The sequence below is a fragment of the Schistocerca piceifrons genome, chromosome 8 (genome assembly GCF_021461385.2).
Source record: "Schistocerca piceifrons isolate TAMUIC-IGC-003096 chromosome 8, iqSchPice1.1, whole genome shotgun sequence".
In the NCBI taxonomy this organism is placed as follows: Eukaryota; Metazoa; Arthropoda; class Insecta; order Orthoptera; family Acrididae; genus Schistocerca; species Schistocerca piceifrons.
Window position 1 is genome coordinate 259899073 of NC_060145.1, and position 24250 is coordinate 259923322.

The 24250-nt window shown below is 41.7% G+C and overlaps 1 protein-coding gene across 1 annotated transcript in view; it reads right to left on the bottom strand.

Annotated features, from left to right (window-relative positions):
- Nucleotides 1-24250, bottom strand: part of LOC124711142 (codanin-1) — a 167461-nt gene that overhangs the window by 87795 nt on the left and 55416 nt on the right. The window contains exons 5-6 of the mRNA XM_047241037.1: nt 22118-22391; nt 228-388 (exon numbers count right to left, since the gene is read on the bottom strand). Of these exons, the coding sequence (XP_047096993.1) occupies nt 228-388; nt 22118-22391 (435 nt within the window). The remainder of the gene's footprint in view (nt 1-227; nt 389-22117; nt 22392-24250) is intronic.

Genomic DNA, 24250 nt, shown 5'->3' on the forward strand with positions numbered 1-24250 from the left:
TCTGAGGGTGGATGTTGTCTCAAAGCTTTGCCGTGATTTCAACCTAGTTTATGTGCCTACTCAAAGCCTCAACTATACAGTGAGTGTTTACATTTACTACTTCATCATTTGTATCCAGCACTTTTCAGTATACATTCACAAATTAATACCAAAAGATGAGTATTTGTTGTTGCCAATCATTGCTCAAATACAGGAAATGCAAATAACTTAGCTGTACCACAACCTACCTTACTTCTGATGGAGCTGTGCAAAATGTGTATCTTCTCAGGTACATTGTCAACAGTGCGATATGGCAAAAAATTAACAAATCCCAGGAACTTTGCCAACAGACGCAATGTACACAAACATCTCTGATATTCTTTTTTGGTACTCTCATCAACAGAAGTATCTGCAAAGTAAAATGCAAACTGCATGTCTACATTCTGATAAACCCGGAAATCAGCTGTAAACCTATCTCTTGTTCTACACCCTGAGCAGGATGGCACCTACCTTCAATTATCTGACAGATCAGGTTTTTCAGCATCTCCATGGCATGCTTCTGTGGGTCAAAGACACCTGTCATTTTTTGTGCTGCCCTGTTTTGTATACATTTAATATCCACTGTTAGACTTACGGGATGTGAGATCCACATACTTGAGAAAAACTCTAGGAAGGGTCAACAAGTATTACAAAAGCAATCTTCTTTGTAGACTGGTAGCATTTTCCCTATATCCTGCCAAGGAACTGATGCCTGCCACCAGATTTACCTACAATTGAGCCTATGTGATAGTTCCATTTCACACACCCATAAACTGTTACACCTAGATGTATACAGTTTACAGATACCTACTGTGACTCACTGGCATTGCAGTCACAAGAAACTAAGGTTTTGCATTTTGTGAAATACACAATTTTATATTCCTGGTCATTAAAAACTAAAACAAGATAACTCCATATCTCCAAAACTATTTTCAGCTGCCCTTGAAAAAGCAATGTCTAAATTGGTTTGGAAAACAAAGGGACTCCAAATCCTAGGAAAGAAATTAAATAATCTGATGTTCACTGATGATGATGTTCTACTTGCAAATAATACAGAAGAAGTTCAAATACTGGGTAGTGAATCTGCATAGTCTGCTCTGAAGTTGGTCTAAAAATGAACTATGATAAAACCAAGATCAGATGAATGAATGGACACTGGAGATATATTTGATGGAAGTACACAACTGCAAAGGATCACATAATATGTCTATCTGCGCCAACTACTAAATATGAAAAAGAGACCTAAAACCAGAAATATTCTGACATATTAAATTACCTGGCAAGCTTATGGAAGATACTCTTCAAAAAAATCAGCTGAGCTGAAGAAAATAGCTTTTGATCAGTGTATACTGCCAGTAATAACTTACGGTTGTGAGACATGGACATTAAATGAAATCATTGTTAGAAAACTAATAGTAGTCCAAAGAGGAATGGAAAGATCATTGTTGGGCTACACAAAGAAAAATAGAAAGAAAGCAGTTGATATCTGACAGACAATGATGGTTAGTGACATGATGCAAAGAGTGAATAACCTGAAATGGCAAAGGACTGGATATGTTGTTCAAAGAAAAGATGACAGGTGGTCAAAACAAGTATTCAACTGGAGCCCAATTTTTTATTTTTTTTTTAAATTAAAAAGACCAAGGGAAAAACAGATAGGATGGAGACTTAAGGAAGAAAGCCAGATTGAATTCATAACAGGAAGCTCAAGATCAGCAGAAACAGAAGAACCTGCAGGGATCTTATGTTGCTCAAAGAGGCCACATCACCACGTGATTGAACTGCTTAATGGTGGTGATGACTGACTGTTAGGCTCCATGGCTGTGGATTAAACTGCTTTGAGAAATACAGTAACCAATCACTTTTTATGTAATTTTTTGTACCAATACACATTTCAGGCTTTCACTGTTCTTCAATTTGTGCAATACATTTATTACATTGTTAAAAATATTGACTGCAGTTTGGATGCTGCAGCTGCCCTGTGCAAAATAACAACTTTCTTTATCCACTACACTTGTCAAGTTGTACATTTACACACACTTGACTGACCAGAATGCATTTTCCCTTGCGTTTCCATTTGTTTACTGTCAACTAAAGCAAGCTGACAGGTAAAGTTTACCACGGATTCCTGCAATGTGTGCTGGTACAGGAGAGTCAAGGTCAATTGTGTGTTATGTTTTTAACAATGTCATTTTTACATGAGTGGTACTGTAATACATTTTTGAGCAGGTCCTGAGGAGAGGAAGTGGATACCAAATTAAAAATATAGGGTGCTATTTATAAAGAGATGTACTGCTTTTCATACCTCTGTAATGACGAAAATTACAAGAAAGGCAACCACACTGATTAATATGAAGATGGTATCTGTTCGTTTGAACAAAAAGTTATTTGGAGTGTTCTGGATAAGTGGAACACAAGTCATTCAATAGCAAACATCCCAAAATAATTCACTCAACCTTTGACAAATCTAGCAAAACATATCACTAAACATACTGACCTACTTCAGCCCTCTTGCAGATGTTTGCTGCAACAAATAACAGTCAATGTGTTGATTGAGACTGAATCAGAGCTCGCTCAGAATACATTTAAAAACAGAAAAAGAATGTTCTACACCGAGAGACGCCGTTTGTTGTCACGTCCTCCACAATAGGGCCTTGACTAAGCTTTCATTGAGCCTTTGTTTTCCAATACATTCTAAGTGAATACACCATTTCTGTCAACATGATACATTGTGCTTCCTACTCAAAAATTTCCCCCTCCAATTTTCTCTCCTGGCTATAATCAGGAAGGTGTAGCTGTGTACGACATCTTGCATCTCTGTTGTCTTTCTTACAGTTGAAGAATCATCTAGCATCTGAAAATCTGTATACAGTCTGAAAATTACTACAGATGAGCCAACCAAGTATGCCATCTAGTGATGATGGGGAAGATGGTACAGGCTTGCAATTTTTAAATGCAAGATACAAATTTGTTAGCATAATTCCTAACTTAATGCCTCACAAACTCCATAAAAAGTGTGGAAGATGAAGGTCACACATTTTAAGCTACAGAACACAGTATTGAGATTAGAAAATGCAATCTACCTGTAAGAAGCTCAATTTGTAATCACTATACATGACCATGTTTTACTCCATCACGTCAAAATACAAAACATGCACAGCTGAAACACTCCATCACAGTGGCATTGTCTGCTTTCTCAAAAAAAGCAAGTTGATAAAAGGGTGGGCTTCACTTGTCCTTCATTCAGGTGTTTCATTAAAATATTAAATATTATAATATTCAGTACACATACAGCTTTATAGAGCTATTACTTGTCTGATTTGTGGCACTTTTTTTTCAATATAGAGGCTGAAAGCAGAACTCTCTTAGAACACTCTAACTGGCAATATACTTTTACTTCTTCAGCTATGATATCATAATAGGATCGTTGCTCTTGGAGAGGGGAATACAGTACAGACCACTGTCTCATTGTATCATATCCATGACGTAATTCCTTATTCTTGGTGTGCTTTGTGCTTTTTACATGTAGCAGAACCCGATTTTGTTGCTGTTTTTCATCAACTGGGACTGATAGATTAAAGATGCTGCACCTGTTATAACCTTTAATCACTAATAAATTGCATGGATATACAAACGTAGAAACAACAGCTGGTTACATGCTATCAATTCCGTATCGATCATTCGACTGCCGTGCCGTGCCGTGACATGCGGCCGGCGCCGTTCGTAGCTAGGTGGCGCTCCTGCGCTCAGCCGAGCTGCGGAGCACCTCTATCGCCGTTTGCGCGTACTGACATGGCGGCACTCTTAAATGTCATGGCACTGTCACAACACTTTTCCCCCCTTGAAAGAAAACACTCACTTCCTGGGAGACACGGACAGTGCGGAGGCGTCCATGGCCTCTTGGGAGGCCCCGAGAAGATCCCGCGGAGAAACACGAGAGTACGGTTGAAAATGTCCAGGACGGAAGCCCGTGCGTGGAACATGCCTCCTGGACGAGATGATGGGTGAAAACTCCGGATCAGCATCCATAGGTGTCGTGGACCTGGGGGTGTGCTCCAGCAAGATGGGTCCCGGAGAAGGCGGCGTCGCGACTGGGGCCGGTTCCAGCGGACTCGGAAGCGGTAGCGACGTCGGCTGCAGCAACACGCACGGGAGATCGGCAGCAGCGACAGGACTGGCTTCTCGGGCTGGTGGGGGCGACGGAAAGGGCAGTGGCACCGGCGTGGCCACCACTCGTGGGCGCATCTGGTCATAATGGCGAACAACCATGCCGTCGTCCGTATGTATTTCACAAAGCCGGCGGCCGCGAAGAGCCTCGACCACCCCTGGAATCCATTTAGGGCGAGATCCATACCCTCGTGCCCACATGTTGGCGCCCACCGAGTATTGGACAAAGCCAGTGTCGTCGCCGCAGTGGTGGGCGACGGACATCGAACGACAAACGGAAACTTCGAGAAGGCGTCAATCAACAGCAGCCAATAAGTGCCGAGGAAGGGGCCGGCAAAGTCAGCGTGCACCCGTTCCCATGGCTGCGCCGGGTCAGGCCACGGAGAGGGCATTGTACGGGGTGCAGCCAGTTGTTGAACACACTGACCACACGCAGCGACCATGTGGGCGATGTCCGAATCAATACCTGGCCAAAGACTTAGTCCGAGAAATCCCCCAATGGCCTTCATGCAACAGTTTGAGAACATCTTTGCGAAGAGAGGCTGGCACCACGACCCGTGGAGATGCGCCATCCGTGGCCAGAAGAACAACACCATCACGAACAGACAGATGAAGGCGCAAGGCATGGTAGTTGCGAAGGGGATCCGATGCCCGGCCCTTGGTCCTTGGTCCTGTCCGGCCAACCCCGTTGAATAAAATCGATCACCTGACGCAGGACAGGTCCCGCGCAGTAGCCGATGCGACCTGCGAACCTGTAAGCGGAAAACCCTCGACCGCACGACGTTCTGCCTCATCAGCGTGGAAACAGAGTAGTTCATCACGATCGAAAACCAGGTCGGGGCCCATCGGCAAACGCGACAACGCGTCAGCATTGGCATGCTGGGCCGTGGGGCGATAGTGAATCTCATAGTGAAAACGAGACAAGTATAAGGCCTAACGTTGCAGGCGGTGAGCTGCCTTATCCGGAAGCAATGCCGATGGGCTGAACAGAGAGACCAGCGGCTTGTGGTCGGTGATGAGGTGAAACTTAGAACCATACAAAAAAACGCTGAACTTTTTTAGAGCATAAATGATAGCGAGTGCCGTTGCGCATCGTTGAGGGTCTTGGAAGCATAGGCGATGGGTCATTCCGACTCATCCTCATACCGATGGGCGAGAACAGCCCCTAGGCCATACTGGGACGTGTCAGTCGCCAGAACCAAGTGCTGACCTGGACAGAATGTGGCAAGACAAGGCGCCGACTGCAAATGAGCCTTCAGGCGGACAAAAGCCTGCTCACACTCGTCGGACCAACAGAAAGGAACGTTTTTGTGTAACAGCTGATGCAGAGGATGAGCTACCGCCGCCGTGGATGGAATGAATTTGTGATAATAAGCAATCTTGCCTAGAAACGCCTGAAGTTCTTTTACCGTAGACGGCTGGGGTAGAGCGGTAATGGCCGCAACATGCTGACGTAGAGGACGTATACCCTCACGGGACAAGTGGAAACCAAGATATATGATGGAGGGTTGGAAGAACTGTGACTTGTCCAGATTGCACTTCAACCCAGTGGAATGCAGAACCCAAAACAGTGAACGCAAATTGCGAAGGTGCTCCTCGGTGGAGGCCCCCGTGACAACAATGTCATCCAGATAGTTTATGCAGCCGGGAACGGAAGCCGTGAGCTGTTCCAAAAACCGCTGAAAAATGGCCGGCGCGCTAGCGATGCCAAACGGTAACCGCTGGTACTGATACAAACCACAAGGAGTGTTGATGACGAGAAATTCCTTGGAAGACACATCCAACGGCAACTGATGGTATGCCTCCGATAAGTCAAGTTTGGAAAAGAACTGGCCCCCAGCAAGCTTGATAAATAACTCCTCAGGACAGGGAAGAGGGTAAGTGTCAATGAGGCTCTGAGCGTTGACAGTGGCTTTAAAATCACCACACAATCGCAGACTCCCGTTTGATTTAGAAACCACCACGATTGACGATGCCAATTCGCTGGAGGTAACAGGAAGGAGAATCCCTGAAGCTGTTAACCTGTCTATCTCAGCCTTGACAGGTGCACGCAACGCCACCGGAATAGGGCGTGCCCGGAAAAACTTAGGGCGAGCTGTAGGTTTAAGAGTAATGTGGGCTTCAAAATCCTTGGCACAACCCAGACCAGCAGAGAACACGGACGAGAATTCAGAACACAATCTATCCAGCTGTTGATACAGAATATCCTCAGATATGAGGTGCACATCATCATCAATGGAGAACCCGAACAACTGGAAAGCATCATAACCGAACAGGTTTTCAGTGCCCGCATGATCCACCACATAAAACGTGAGGGGCCGAACAACAGACTTGTAGGCAGTGGAAGCATCAAACTGGCCAACGATAGGAATTTTCTGTTTATTATAAGTTCTCAGATTTCGCTTAACTGGAGACAAGGGAGGGGAGCCCAACTCCAAATACGTGCGAGAATTAATGAGAGTTACTGCAGAGCCAGTGTCCACTTGCATGCAAATGTCTTTATCCAGAACACGAACAGTAACAAACAACTTATTTGTTCGAGAAAGCACACAGTTAACATCCATGTCCGATGCCTTGTCCTCGTCGACAGGAACTTTAGGGGACTGACACACAGAAGCAATGTGGCCTTTTTTCCTACATGAATTACATGTGGCCCAACGTTTTGGACACGCGGCCCTGTCATGCTGTATGAAACAACGTGGACAACAAGGAAGTGCGGAACGAACCTGCTTCTGTGGTTGATGTTTTCGCTGTGAGCGTGGCGGCCCAACGCGACGTTGTTGACGCGAGTGAACCGCCGCCACATCGTCGGTCCCCTGGGAAACAGGCAAACCGTCCGTGTCGAAAGTGGTCTGTATAGCGCCTACCTCACACCACGCGTCTATTTGCGCACCAGCAGCGTGAGACACTTCAAAAGATTGAGCGATGCTTAGAACTTCCGACAACGACGGGTTTGGCAGTTGTAAGGCACGTTGCCGAACTTCTTCATCAGGAGCAAGCCGTAGAATAGCGTTCACTAACCATTGAATCAGCATAAGATTCATGATGAGTGTCCGTGACAAACTGACGTTTCCTACTCAGACCGTGTAGTTCCGCCGCCCAAGCCCGGTAAGATTGATGGGGGCTGTTTACGACACCGGTAGAACGCCACGCGGGCGGCAACGACGTGGGTGTTTTTTCGGTAATAGTTAGACAATAAGTCACACGTTTCTTGGAAGGACAGAGAGGCAGGTTCCTGCAGCGGGGTTAACTGAGATAGCAGCTGATAGATCCATGGGGAAATCCAAGATAGAAATAACGACTTACACATAGGAGCGTCGACAATGCCGAAAGCCAAGAAGTGTTGCCGCAAACGCTTCTCATAATCCTCCCAGTCTTCAGCAGCCTCGTCATAAGGAGGGAACGGAGGCGGAGAAGAGGAAGACAGACGACGAGTAAGCGACGTCGACAACGCCTGAATAGCAGCTGTCAGCTGTGTTTGCTGGTGTGCTGTCTTCGTAACTTGCATTTTTTTGATATGCCTATTTCATCTCTCTTCAAAAATTATGCGAACTTTTATTTTTTAACACTATAAAAAAATATATTTAATTTTTTGGAAATATATTGTACTTCATTATTTTTTAATTAAAAAAAACCTCATTATCACTGGGCAAAATCACAATGAAATGCATTGACAGAATATTCTTCTGTTTACCTGTGGCAACAAAGAAGCAAACGCCAATGTAAATGGTATAGCTTTCAAGACCAGATATTCATTCAGGAAATGAGAGAGAAGAGGGTTACATAGGAGCAGAAATCTTTTCATATTAACAGGAAAACCATACACAATGTTGAGTAAATGAAAATAGGTTAAAAACAGGTGAAAACCCACAATGAAATATTTACAATTGGTGAAATTGGAACACAGGTCAGAAACAGTGGAAATCAACAATAAAATGCGAACAACTGATGAGATTGGAAAACATAATAAGTAGTTACAAGTGTTGTGTGTTAGAGATAAAACTTAAAAATTCAGAAATAAAAGAGGTGCAGAATGGAATTATAAGCATATAAAAAGATTACTGACAGAGAAAAGGGAAAGCAGAAGCATACAGTGGAAAACAATTCAAATGAACAAAACCACAACAAGGTAAGCTATACAATATAAGGGAGAGGGAAACAAGAAAATATACACCTGTAAAGAATGAAAGGAAGGCAGCAGAACAAGGAAAAGGAACAGAGGGAACAGGGAGAGTAAAGCAGAAAGAAGGATAAAGGTAATCACATGTCACACAGGAAGCAGAAACCAACCATTTGTGGTGGAGTAATTGCCTTATAAAACATTCTATGGACTACTACTGCCTGGTAGAAAGCTTTTCCATCTATAATTGACAGTGTGCTTCTTTTGTAGATTAATTTCTCCTACATTCCTTTTTAAGTAAGATAGCATTTCACTGTATCCTTGTCAAGAAATTTATAATGCTGTATTTAAATTATCACAGTTTCTAGGCAACAGAAATACAAAAGCTGAGTTCACAATGCAACAGTGAAATATAATGAACACAATTTTCAACTTTTGTAGTCCTGTCTTCCTCAGTTGCGTGAAATATTATGGTATATTGATAATTTTTATTTATGAAGAACAACAAAATACTTGTGAAATAAACATAGGACTGACAAGAGAACTAGTAAAAGAAGAAATAAAAGGCATCATAAAACAAACACAGCAACACACAATAAGAACAACCAAACAGAAGCTGCCACTATGAAAAGGTTAAAACAAAAGTTAACAAACAATAACATATTAATAACAAGAGCAGACAAGGGAAATGTAACAGTACTCATGGATAAAGAGCAATACATCACAAAAACCAAGGAATACATAAACACCAATGCCATACAAAAACTGTAGTCAGGTCCAACTACACGATTCCAGGCAAATGTGAAAGAGCACTGAAAAACATTGAGCACACACTCACAAACAGAAATACTACATAACACAGAAAAACCCACAAGCACCAACACTCCGCAGTTAACCAAAAGTTCATAAAGACGGAATGCCAATGAGAGCTGTTATCAACTTCAAGAAAGCTCCAACATACCACATTACCAAACACCTCCAAAAGTTAGTTACAAAACACTATAAATTAGAAAACAACAGAACAGTGATAAACACAGGAAACCTAATAGAAAACATACAGGTACCACACACAGCATCACTGGTTTCATTCGACATAGAAACTATGTATACTGCCATCCCTATCACAGAAACAATAGAAATCATAGAACAAAATCTCTCATCCCACAGCAACCTCACCACAGACACAATAAAAGAAATAACAAATATGCTCAGACTGACAACTGAACAAAACTACTTTCAGTTTGAGAAAGAATATTATCTACAAAGTGATGGACTGCCCATGGGATCCCCAATATCAGGAACATTAGCGAACATTTTCATCAGTTTCAAAATCATATATTGCTACAGATATGTGGATGACATTATTTGTCTGGTAGATGAGCCAAGTGAAAAAATAGATAAACTCCATTAGGAAATCAACAAAGCTCATCACAACATAAAATTCACACTTGAGAAAGAAAATCAAATAAATTTTCTTGACATTACAATAAAAAAAAGAAAATGGCAAACATACATTTAATATCTTTAGAAAACCAACAGCCACAGACACAATAATACATTCCACATCTAACCATCCCCACAGACAGAAACAGGCAGCACTAAGACATATATTAGATAGATTAAACAGAATCCCACTCAACAAGAGAAACTATGAAAAGGAAATGAGTACAATCATACAAATAGCTAGGAACAATGGGTATGACACACATGTAGTACACAGGCTCAATCAAAAAATAAAAACACTACTACAAAACAAAACACAACATTTCCAGAATACAAGAGAACTCACAAGCTGAAAACTTACAAACACATTCAACAAACACACACAATGACAATGCCACACAGTAAAGAACCAGATGGTTCACCATTACCTACACACATAAACTAACACACAGAGTTGCAAACATCCTAAAGAGACAGGGCTTCCAAATAGCATATAAGTCTGGGCAAACCCTCCAATCACACCTAAGCCAACCAGCAACCAAGAGGGACAAATCTCAACAATCAGGAATATATAAACTTGAATGTCAAAGTTGTGATGCAGTATACATAGGCATGGCATGCCGAAATTTTAAAACATGATACAAAGAACATATCAGGTGTTGGAAGCATGAAACAAACCATTCCACATTTGCAGAACATTTAAAACACTACGTCCACGATCCTAAAAACATCGAACAAGAAATGAAAATAATGAGAATAAGCAACCGTGATAAACATCTTACACAACGCAAGAAAACTTCCACATTCATAAAGCGATCACTGAAAACAAACATGTGATAAATGAAGAAACACACATCTACATCTACATCTACATGATTACTCTGCAATTCACATTTAAGTGCTTGGCAGAGGGTTCATTGAACCACAATCATACTATCTCTCTACCATTCCACTCCCGAACAGCACGCGGGAAAAACAAACACCTAAACCTTTCTGTCCGAGCTCTGATTTCTCTTATTTTATTTTGATGATCATTCCTACCTATGTAGGTTGGGCTCAACAAAATATTTTCGCATTCGGAAGAGAAAGTTGGTGACTGAAATTTCATAAATAGATCTCGCCACGACGACAAACGTCTTTGCTTTAATGACTTCCATCCCAACTCGCGTATCATATCTGCCACACTCTCTCCCCTATTACGTGATAATACAAAACGAGCTGCCCTTTTTTGCACCCTTTCGAGGTCCTCCATCAATCCCACCTGGTAAGGATCCCACACCGTGCAGCAGTATTCTAACAGAGGACGAACGAGTGTAGTGTAAGCTGCCTCTTTAGTGGACTTGTTGCATCTTCTAAGCGTCCTGCCAATGAAATGCAACCTTTGGCTCGCCTTCCCCACAATATTATCTATGTGGTCTTTCCAACTGAAGTTGTTCGTAATTTTAACACCCAGGTACATAGTTGAATTGACAGCTTTGAGAATTGTACCATTTATCGAGTAATCGAATTCCAACGGATTTCTTTTGGAACTCATGTGGATCACCTCACACTTTTCGTTATTTAGTGTCAACTGCCACCTGCCACACCATACAGCAATCTTTTCTAAATCGCTTTGCAACTGATACTGGTCTTCGGATGACCTTACTAGACGGTAAATTACAGCATCATCTGCGAACAACCTAAGAGAACTGCTCAGATTGTCACCCAGGTCATTTATATAGATTAGGAACAGCAGAGGTCCCAGGACGCTTCCCTGGGGAACATCTGATATCACTTCAGTTTTACTCGATGATTTGCCGTCTACTACTACGAACTGCAACCTTCCTGACAGGAAATCACGAATCCAGTCGCACAACTGAGATGATACACCATAGGCCCGCAGCTTGATTAGAAGTCGCTTGTGAGGAACGGTGTCAAAAGCTTTCCGGAAATCTAGAAATACGGAATCAACCTAAGATCCCCTGTCGATAGCGGCCATTACTTCGTGCAAATAAAGAGCTAGCTGCGTTGCACAAGAACGATGTTTTCTGAAACCATGCTGATTGCGTATCAATAGATCGTTCCCCTCGAGGTGATTCATAATGTCTGAATACAGTATATGCTCCAAAACCCTACTGCAAACCGACGTCAATGATATAGGTCTGTAGTTCGATGGATTACTCCTACTACCCTTCTTAAACACTACTGGTGCAACCTGCGCAATTTTCCAATCTGTAGGTACAGATCTATCGGTGAGCATGCGGTTGTATATGATTGCTAAGTAGGGAGCTATTGTATCAGCGTGATCTGAAAGGAACCTAATCGGTATACAATCTGGACCTGAAGACTTGCCCGTATCAAGCGATTTGAGTTGCTTCGCAACCCCTATGGTATCTACTTCTAAGAAACTCATGCTAGCAGCTGTTCGTGTTTCAAATTCTGGAATATTCCATTCGTCTTCCCTGGTGAAGGAATTTCGGAAAACTGCGTTCAATAACTCCGCTTTAGCGGCACAGTCGTCAGTAACAGTACCATCGGCACTGTGCAGCGAAGGTATTGACTGTGTCTTGCTGCTTGTGTACTTTACATAGGACCAGAATTTCTTTGGATTTTCTACCAAATTTCGAGACAAAGTTTCGTTGTGGAACCTATTAAAGGCATCTTGCATTGAAGTCCATGCCAAATCTCGCGCGTCTGTAAATTTTAGCCAATCTTCGGGATTTCGCGTTCTTCTGAACTTTGCATGCTTTTTCCGTTGCCTCTGCAACAGTGTTCGAACTTGTTTTGTGTACCATGGTGGATCAGTTCCATCTATTTACCAATTTATGAGGTATGAATCTCTCAATTGCTGTTGCTACTATATCTTTGAATTTGAGCCACATCCAGTCTACATTTGCATAGTCAGTTCGGAAGGAATGGAGATTGTCTCTTAGGAAGGCTTCTAGTGACACTTGATCCACTTTTTTAAATAAAATTATTTTGCGTTTGTTTCTGGTGGATTTGGAAGAAACGGTATTGAGCCTAGCTACAACGACCTTGTGATCACTAATCCCTGTATCAGTCATGATACTCTCTATTAGCTCTGGATTGTTTGTGGCTAAGAGGTCAAGTGTCTTTTCGCGACCATTTACAATTCGCGTAGGTTCGTGGACTAACTGGTCGAAATAATTTTTGAGAAAGCATTTAGGACAATCTCGGAAGATATTTTCTGCCTACCACCGGTTTTGAACAAGTATTTTTGCCAACATATCGAGGGAAGGTTGAAGTCCCCACCAACTATAACCGTATGAGTGGGGTATTTATTTGTTATGAGACTCAAATTTTCTCTTAACTGTTCAGCAACTATATCATTGGAGTCTGGGGGTCAGTAGAAGGAGCCAATTATTAACTTAGTTCGGATGTTAAGTATAACCTCCACCCATACCAATTCGCACGGAGTATCTACTTCGACTTCACTACAAGATAAAGCACTACTGACAGACACAAACACTCCACCACCAATTCTGCCTAATCTATCTTTCCTGAACACCGTCTGTTACATGCCACAAATGATTCATCGTCATCTATTTTCTTATTTTATCTGTAATGCCTTTTCAAAGAGCAGTGGATCAGATATCGTGTCTATCAGGTTTGCAGGTGTACGTCAAAACTGAATTGGTACTCTTCTGAATATCATTAATCATAGAAATACCTACATCGTACTTCACAGCTAACTTACAACCATGGGAGCACGAAAATTCAAAAACCGATCTGGTTGATTCTGTTTTGGAACAAAGAAATGAGCTAGGAATATGATGGTGATTATAAGAAAGAGTAACTCATTTGTAACAGTAATTATCAAGGTTTTCAGATCATGATGGATGCCAAAATTGTTGAAAACATACTGTAGGGAACTGAACAGCGGAGATTCATTGGGAGAGTCATTAGAAAATGTGGTCCATCAACAAAGGAGGTGGCTTACCGAAACACTCGTTCGACCTATACTTGAGTATTGCTCATCAGTGTGAGATCCGTACCAGATCGGGTTGATGGAGGAGATAGAGAAGATCCAAAGAAGAGCGGCGCGTTTCGTCACAGGGTTATTTGGTAACCGTGATAGCGTTACGGAGATGTTTAACAAACTCAAGTGGCAGACTCTGCAAGAGAGGCGCTCTGCATCACGGTGTAGCTTGCTCGCCAGGTTTCGAGAGGGTGCGTTTCTGGATGAGGTATCGAATATATTGCTTCCCCCTACTTATACCTCCCGAGGAGATCACGAATGTAAAATTAGAGAGATTAGAGCGCGCACAGAGGCTTTCAGACAGTCGTTCTTCCCGCGAACCATACGCGACTGGAACAGGAAAGGGAGGTAATGACAGTGGCACGTAAAGTGCCCTCCGCCACACACCGTTGGGTGGCTTGCGGAGTATAAATGTAGATGTAGATGTAGAAGAAAAATGCAGAAGAAAATGTAGGCACAGAAAATTATGCAGGACCATCTCATGCAAAAGCATTTCAAGGCCTAGAAATGGCTTTCAAATGGTTCAAAAAACAGACAGGCTGTGATACCATGGGTCTACTACAACCAAAACGGGTTTATGATATAGCAGCAATGAAAAGAAAAACTGTTCCACTTCAAATGACAACCACAAATTATTTTGAATAAAACTGAACTACAGTGACTGTCCTATGTGACTTGTGTTAGCTATTTCATGAATATGTTTACAGTATTCTAGTAATTTGAAGAAAGTAGGTGTATACACACAAAAGTGTTCATTAGATTGATTTTTCTTGATTTTAATAAGTTGAATTTGTTTTTGTTGTTTTGAATAAACACCTAACATTATGTATTAACCTAGAAATATAATCAGAAGCCAACATAACTAAAAGATAACTATGTGCGGGTGACATGGGTTATCTTCCTAGTGTTAATAATACAAAAACTGACTGTCTTCATACATGCAATTATCCAGATTTTTGATTACCCAAATGGCTTACGACAACAATTAGTCAGGTTAATTGAGTCTCTACTGTATATTGGTTGAAATTCGCATACTGAATATTGCCATATGTGCATATTCTTACATTCAATTTCAGCAGCTTTAACTGCTTGAGCAATGACCTTATTGGCAATAATTTTTAACTGCAGTGACTTTTTTTTGTTTTGTTTATAATGACCAACCTTGATGCTATAAACACTTCCTGCTACTACATCATTAATGGCTGTGGTAGAAATTTTAACTACAATGACTGATAATTTTTTTGTACTGTGGATGTAATGCCAAACTCAATGTTACAAGCATTTCCTGCTACTACATCACAAATGGTAATCGTTCCTTGCAATCGTAATACGTTCCTGTTCCTTTTCTTCCACATCTTTAAGTTTGATACTTATCGATCTATTTGTAACCCCAATTTTGCCATGTATCGTTGCTTTTAACATTTTGGTTGAAATTTATGTACCATTTAGATTTGTATAATTTTTTACGTTCAAATTCCAGCAACCTTGAAATGTTGCAGCTACCAACTTGTTAGTACAATTTGATTCCTTCATTAACAATTTTCCTGATTTCATAAGCATTACTCTCACTACAATGGTATGCACAGGAAAAGGTGTGTGAACACTGCACTGGGCCACTGTTTCTGCCTCTGAGACTCCCTAGTGTTATATGCTCAGAAAACTCTTGCTGTCACTTCTTAATACGATATTTTTTGTATTTGTATTATGGCACACATAACGAACGCTATTGTGGCTGAGTGCTGTCACCATAAGTACTATCACCATACTTAAACTAACATGAAAAACAACACTAAACAGCCTACAGGCATCTAGAAGTGCACGCTACAGGCACATCTGGCACAGTGATACTATTTGCTGGAGTGTCACGTAGTTCACTGCTTCTTGCCATTGTGAATTGCCTCACTGTAATAAGTTACAAATTACTACACCTCCACTGCATCCACTGTGTCATGTGCCACACATCTAAGTGCCACGCCATTAAACTGCTCCGCCTCCAGCTGACAGCCAATAGCCCCTGGTAGGCAAATGCTTTTGATATTGCTGGGCACTGGCTCTGGCTGGCAGTCTTGTACATGTCACTAAGCTGTGTTATACTACTTATGTGTATGCTGTCACACTGTGATCTAATAAATAGTGGATTTCTTATAACCATGTCTTTTATTGTGTTCAGAGATAGAACACAAGTGACGATGAGTAGAGCTTTTGTGTACTCAACTTCAGTGACTATTTTTTCGTGTAACTTCTCCATGGAGGCAGTACTTCAACCACTTCTCCACTAGCAGCAACTTACTACAGCCGCCTTCGAAATACTCGTGCCTACATTGACTGTTCAGGCTCCACCATCTCAGGTGCATCTGCTGCCATTTTGACTGTATGACGACTCTGCTGTAGATTGGAAGCTTGTGAAAAAAGTCTGCACCAACACTTTGTTGCATTTAGGGTGACAGGCGTGGACAATTGCATGGCTTTGTTTTTGTCATAGATTGCTCCTTGCATGCACCAGTTGCTGTGTCAATTAGTCGATTTGCAGGAACCGGCCTCGTTCTCTTTTGACATCATGTTTAGTTTGTTGTCCTCTTATCATCGCAAGCATATCAACGTCATTGCTGCCCACACTGAATTTTACCAGTCCCACAAGCAACAACATCAGTCTTATCAGGTTTGGGTGGTGGAACTGCGAGGATTGAGCCATGTCACTTTATTACTAAAACCTCCAAGGAATCCTATTCAGACTCCTTGGAACACAATGTGATCAGGCACCGAGCTCTCAATAAGGAAGTTCATCAGAGAGCACATCAATTTGATGATCCTTCCTTGGAAGAAGTTTTAAACATTGCTCAGTCTTTTGAGGTTTCCCATGTTACAGGCCACCAACTCAAAGTGAGGGGGGAAGTCGAAGTCACTGATAATGAACCACACCTTTGCACATAGCAACAGGCCACAATGGGTAACACAACTAGCATCTTTATACTGAGAATTTACTTGGGTTAGACGTTTTTCTTGCTTTTGAATTTTCTATTACTGACACTACATCTTGTATCAGTTCTGATTCCTTGTTTTCTGAGAGATTAGGGTGTGTGAACAACTTCACAGCACACATCAAGTTTAAACCTTTGGCTTGGCTACATTTTTTTCCGGGCGTGCTCATACCTGTGTTCTTATGTGAAAAAGTTAAGTCCAAATTTGATTGGTTGACATCTCTATGTGCCTCTTGACTGATTTCCACAAGTGAGTGGGCTATGGGCTATGCATTTGGTGATTGTCAATAAACTGTTGGGTCAGTTCTGACTTTGTGGAGACTTTAAAGGTACAGTCTGTTGCTGACATTTACCCTCTGCCTTTTCCAAAATTGTCTTAGCTGAGGCTAACCTGCAGGTTTCATTAGGTGATGAATCCAAACAACTGCTTGCCATGAACACTCTCTTTGGCATTTATCAATATCAATGTTTAATGTTTGGCGTGGCTAGTGCCCGAGCCACTTTCCAATGCTGTTTGGAGCAACTGAAGGTGGAGGTTCCTCACTGCACCAACTATCTTAATGATACTGTAGTAATGGGTGCTACGACAGAAGAAGACTTATGTAACCTCTGTCCTATGTTTACTGGTTTGCAACCGCAGGCCGTTCAGGGTGTCATACAAAGTCACAATCTCTTCATCCTGCTGTTGTGTATCTCGGTCACGTTCGGCCACTGGAACAGCGTGTCACCACTGTTACAGCCTTGCCTCACCTGACCAATTAGCGGGAACTACAGGTGTTCCTTGGTAAAATAGCATACTACCACAGGTTTCTACATGTGCAGCTACTCTCACCACCTGCAACAGTTGCTTCATAAAAACATTCTTTTCAAGTGGTCCTGGCCTGTGAACATGCATATGTGACGCTTAAAAACAAATATTGTTCCACACTTTCCCCTGTGGCCTTACAACTTGGTAAACATATATGTTTTCAACTTGACCCATAAGCAAGGCAGACTACTGATGGTTTCTATTAACAGCTCCAGGATTGCATCAGCAGCCGCACTTACACAAGTTGCGCATCTGATACGACACAGGTGGCCTGACTGTCTGCCAGGCCAGACATCCAACCCATTGTGGAACTTCTATGCTTTCCATCATTGTCTTTCCTTGTTAGTTGGTGTCTCTCCTGTTGACAGACGGGAGGGGGGGGGGGGGGGTTTACACCCCGTGTTCTTGCCTGATACTGATTGCAAGGTGGAGCACCTGATCATGGCCTGTCCAAATCAGCAAGCAGCATCGCACACTATTTTTTCCCTTCGGTCAGTGCACACACTACCTTGGTAAAGAACCCATACTGACTTTGCTGGACCTTTCTTCGACACTTCTCAGTTGTTAGTTCTTGATGCCTTTTCCAAGCTTCCTTATGTTGTTCACTGTCCCATCTACCACAGCAGATGCAATGGTCGACGCGTTGTCAGCAATTGTTTCTATCGAAGGCCTACTTTGTACAGTGGTTTCAGATAATGGTCCTCATTTTCGGCTCTATCTTTCAACAATTTTTGTTCACCCAATGGCATCTCCCTTTCATTGGCAACCCAATAGTGAGGCAAATCATCTTGTGTGGACTTTAAAAATAGTATGTTATAGAATTTCTGGCAGAAGAGGCACTTACATTCAGTCTTAGTTCTTACAGAACGGCCCCAAACTGGGACAAGAGCCCAGTGGAACTATTGCATGGCCGGCAGATGCAGACACTGTTCAATCTTCTGCTGCCAGACAGGCGTCCTGAAGCAGTGCCAACATCATCACAGGCTGCGCCCAGAGCTCCCAGTTCCACACATCATCCACAGCCAATGCAGGCACTATGTGTTCATGGTGTGTACCGGCGAGCACTTTGTGGCACGCTACTACAATCAGATGCATCCTTAGATGGATGCTGACACCTTCTACTTGTGCATCGCTGTGCTGTCCCCTCCTCCACCAGCATCGCTGTTTGTTGTGGGCAATAAACCACATAGGCCGTGTACGCTCATTGTGTTCTGTAGCTGCTCTGTCAGTGAGCTAGCCTCATGCAGATATTGCAACTCACCTCTTGACACCTCTGTGGTGCCTTCTCTCACAGGAGAGGTTGCTGGGGCCTCATTGGCACACCCTCAGGCTCAGGCACCTCATATACCACCAGAGGTGCCTCCTCCACTGAGACCAACACCTCCTACACTGACACAGGCATCACCTCCACCAACTCTACCTTCCAGTGCCACCTACACTCCCTCCAGTCACCACAGCTGCCTGGCTCATGCAATCTCACAAAGAATCAGATGTTGACATGATTCCGCATACAGGAAACACGGGTCATATCTTTGTACTCCTGGAGAGGACAGAAGATGTACATATTTGCATTCATGCCATTTCTGCTCCAACTCACAGGTCTACCTGCACCAGTAACTGTTTGCACCTAGTACGGCCACTTCTGACATTATGGATTTGTCAACCAACAATGCGTCATATTGGAGTCGACATTGGATAGCTCCCCTCTCCCTTCCCGCAAAGGAAGGAGTTGTGTATTAACCTGCACATTACTAGACCTCTGCCACCACAACCACAATGCATGTCACACATTCGAGAATCACACCATTTGGCCACTGCTGGCCCACATTTGGCCACTGCTGGCCCACATCATAGGCCGCCAACTGCGGATGTGACTTAATCACCTGAAGCTGATAGCCAATGGCCCCTCATGGGTGAATTGAGTAAATTCTCTTTATATTGCCATGCACTGGCTCCATCAGGCAGTCTTTTACATGTCATCAAGCTCTATTATACTACTTATATATAAGCTGCCACTCCACGACCTACTAAACGGGGGATTTCTTACAACCATGTCTTTTATTGTGTTTGCAGTTAGTTCACTCACCATCTGCTTTCTTATGTTCACACCCCTATAATGCCACCTACTAGCAAAATAGATTTACTTGTATTATGATGAACTGCCTACATCAGTTGGGCACTGGTGGTGTTACAGAATGGAGTAGGAAGCAGCTGTACTGATTTTACAAGACATGTTTCTTTGCTTCATTATTTCCTTTTCTCTTGAAACACATCACACAATGTCATAATTCTTTTGGTGATGGAGACAACTGCATTGCTGTTCAACTACGAAAAACACAGTAGCACAAATTTGAGAAAAAATTATGACAGAAAACTGAATTCATTTTCTTTTATAGAGCAACATCCTAGGATCTCATTCATACAATAGGGGCTCTAAAAACCCTATCCATGGTACAGAAGGCTGCCACGGCCTGAATAGTTTGGTAACACAAGTGAAGGTGTTAAATCTAAGCAGAGTCATGCTCCCAGCAGTCTCTGTATAGACCTGAGTGTTTCTACGATTCAGATCCTCGGATAAACAAAATCAGCTTGTGAGCCAGTCATGTAACAAGAGAACTATCAACTCTCAAGTCAATATTATCTTTTGGCATTCAGTGAGAAGTAGAAATATGTGCAAATGCAACATAAGTAAGCCACATTTGTTTTGCAGAAGACACTGCACTGTCTGCCTGTGCTGCAGATCAACTTCAAAAACAAATGGAAGAACTTGATGCAGCAAGTTTGAAAATAGCCCTAAAAATTTAATCATTATAAACCCTAAAATACTGTATAACAAACACAAAAAAAGGGTTGAGAGACACAGAAGGGAGTGATGCAGGGTTGTAGCCTATCCATGATGTTATTTAATTTGTGCATTGAGCAAACAGTAAAGGAAACCAAAGATAAATTTGAGACAGAATTAAAGTTAACAGAGAAGAAATAAAAACTTGACACTGTAATTCTGTCAGACACACCAATGTGCTCGCAAGAGCAGTTGAATGGAATGGACAGTGTCTTGAAAGGAGAATATATTATTAATATCATCAAAAGCAAAACAAGGATAATGGAAAGTAGTAGAAATAAATCCAGAAAAACGAGATACAGTAGAAGATGAGTTTTGCTATTTGAGCAGTAAAATAACTGATGATGGTCGAAGCAGAGAGGATATAAAACGGAGACGGGCAACACAAGAAAAGTATTTGCGATGAAGAGAAATTCATCAACACCAAACATAGATTTCAGTGTTAGGAAGTCTCTTTGAAGGTATCTACCTGGAGAGTAGCTTTGTATGGACATGATACAGGGGTGATAAACAGTTCAGACAAGAAGAGAATATAAGCCCTTGAAATTTGGTGCTACAGGAAAAATGTTGAAGATTAGATGGGAAGACCATGTACTCGATGTGCATGTACTGAACAGAACTGGAGAGAAAAAAAATTTGTGGTGCAACTTGACTAAAAGAAGGGATTGGTTGACATTCTGAGACATACAAGGACCACCAGTTCAGTGCTGATGGTAAATGTGAGGGAGACCAAGAGATGAGTACAGGATTCAGGTTCAAAAAGCACTTAGGTTGCAGTAGTTTTTTGGCCATGAAGAGGCTTGCACAGGACTAAAATGAGTAGTGTAGACAGCTGCATCAAACCAGTCTTTGGACTGAAGACCACGACACCAACAAACACAAAAAATTGTTAATTAACAGTGAAGTCAAAGGATCTGTCTAGGAGTTTTGACATTCAGGGCAGTCGAAGACAATGACTGAATTGGTAGTAAAAGAAATAAACAGATGAGTAAAAATAGCCTGGATTACTTTTGACAAACCAAACAGAGTATTCAAAACTGAGCTTCCAATGTGCCCAAGTGTCTAATATCAGTTTTCACTTGTAGCAGTACGACATGACCTTTTACTGCAGGAACCTTGGAAAACAGAGAATTGCTAAGTCAACAATCAAGAGATTCACATCGGGAATTACGAAAAGGGATGGGAAACAAGCTAACTGATCAGTGAACAGTACTGAGAGGAAGATATAATTATGATTATAATATATTTGAATTAGAGATGGACAAGGCATGTAGCCAGACAAATGGAGGATAGATGGATCAAGCAAGAACTATGCTAAGTTCAGACTGATAGAAAAAGAGTGCAAATATGATCCTATGGGAAGTGGGCAGATGAAATTAGAAAATGTGTAGGAACAACAAATGTGCTTATAACCAACTAAAGACCATAATCTCAGAAAAAAATCTTGAGCAGGCCTTTACTATCCAGCATCTTCCTTGTACATTTGATATTTCTTTCCTTGTGCTTTCTTTGTACTTGCCACATCTTTTACTATTTGTATAACTATCTTTCTCAAATAATTTTCCCTTTTGTCTGTTTCCATATGCCGTATGTGTGTGTGTGTGTGTGTGTGTGTGTTTTGTGTATCTGTGTGTGTGTGTGTGTGTGTGTGTGTGTGTGTGTGTGTGTGTGTGTGGGCGCGCGCGCGCGCGCATGAACTATACTCACTTTACATATCAGTACTATACAATCTTCATAATACAGAGTAAATAATTATGCTTACCTGTATCACCAACATCAGATGCATTGAAATCTGTACAGTCGAGAGAGAGTATTTCATGTGCTAAACTGTCACTGAGGTGTTTGTTGAAAACTGAATGTGAAGCTTCTAATACAAAATTCTTAAAAAATTCTTGGTGCCCAGGAAAAACAGGTGCTGGACATGGTCCAGATCCCTTTGATGGTGCAATTAACCGAGCTTTGAGAAGAGCATATTTCTTTGGATTGACATCCTTAAGCATTGCTAACATGCTATCATCTACCTCGTCATCTTCACACTGAAACAGAGGAAGACACCATCACTATATTTCTATAGTCAGTAATTATTAACTGTAAAAACATGGTGTACCAAATAAATGTATTTTTCCACAGGTTCTAGAACAAACACATGAAAAGCAGTAGTTAAAATACAACTACCAATTAGAAATTCAAGTTCTTTCTGTTCACTCTCAAATTCATAAACAACCTTTATTTTATGGACATAAGGGCTTATAAGATTTTTGTGGGGGCTGAACTAGTGTCAGGACATCTATGAGGAAATACAAAGGATCAAAGATTTTTCAAAGCTGGGTCAGCAACATTTGCTGACACCTAAGACACACCTTATGATGTCAATGAGGTGACAGAACTGGTATAAAATAATTACACATGCATTTTTCAATTATCCTTATAGTTCCTCCCACAAACTATGCACTTTGGCTTGGTGGGAGCTTTTCATGCCTCAATGCTACAGATAGCTGTACAGTAGGTGCAACCTCATTTGAGGGAAAAGGCGAAAGTCACTGGGTGCCAGGTCAGGACTGTATGGAGGATGATCAAAAATGTCCCACTGAAATTGTTCACGGAGCTGTTGGGTTGTGACAGCAGTCTGTGGACGAGCGTTGTCATGGATCAACACAATTCCTGAAGTCAAATGCAAATTTGATCATCCAAAACAAATGAAGAGGAATGCTGAACGAAGACGTGGGTAGGAGGGCAGCACTTTCAAACCAACGAAGATCTTCGAAACAACATAAATGCTCATTTGCAATCACTGGCAGCAACATATTTTGAAGACAGTATTGCAAAGCTTGTCCACAGGTACAAAAAGTGTCTCAATCTTTTCACTGATTAAGTTGAAAGGTAATCATAAGTGTACAAACTTTTGGTAATAAAATAATGGTTTTCTATGAACTTGTCTAATTTATAGCCTATCGGAGGTTGGGGGGGGAAAAAAAAAAAAAAACAGCCCACGTATAAACAGGTCTAGACTAATATATGGTGTGCTACGTTGGTACTGTGAATGGCTGAAAGCATAGGGAAACAACAGTCATTACATTTCTTGAAGACATGTAGCTCCGCTGTATGGTTTAATGATGATGGGATCATCTCATTGTATAAAATAGTCCCACAATCGGATCTCTGAGCGGGGATTACCTGAGAGAACATAGTTTTCAGGAAAAATGAATCTGGTGTTCTATGGGTCATAGTGTGGAATGTTGAGAGACTTTAATAAGATAGATAGGTTACAGAAATTAAAAAGAGAAATGGACAGATTGAAGTTAGAATACAATGGGAATTAGTCGGGTACAGTAGTAGGAAAAACAAGACCCCTGGTCATATGAGTACATGGTTATTAACACAAAATCAAATAGGCGTAATGCTGGCGTAGGCCCGATAATTATTATTAATAATAATAATAATAATAAAAATAGATGCTGTTGAGTCACTATGAACAGTACAGTGAACACATTATAAAGACCAGGACAGACACAAATCCATATCCAGCATGATAGTATAAATTAGTATACATAAGTATGCATGCTACACCGAAGTGCCAAAGAAACCGATGTAGGCATGCTTATTCAAATACAGAGATATGTAAACAGGCAGAATGCGGCGCTGCAGTTGGCAATGCCTGTATAAGACAAAAAGTGTCTGGCGCAGTTATTAGATTGGTTACTGCTGCTACAATGGGAGGTTATAAAGATTTAAGTGAGTTTGAACATTGTGTTATAGTCGGTGCATGAGTGATGGGACACAGCATCTCCAAGGTAGCGATGAAGTGGGGATTTTCCCATATGATCCTTTCACGAGTGTACCATGAATATCAGGAATCCGGTGAAACATCAAATTTCCAACAACAATGTGGCTGGAA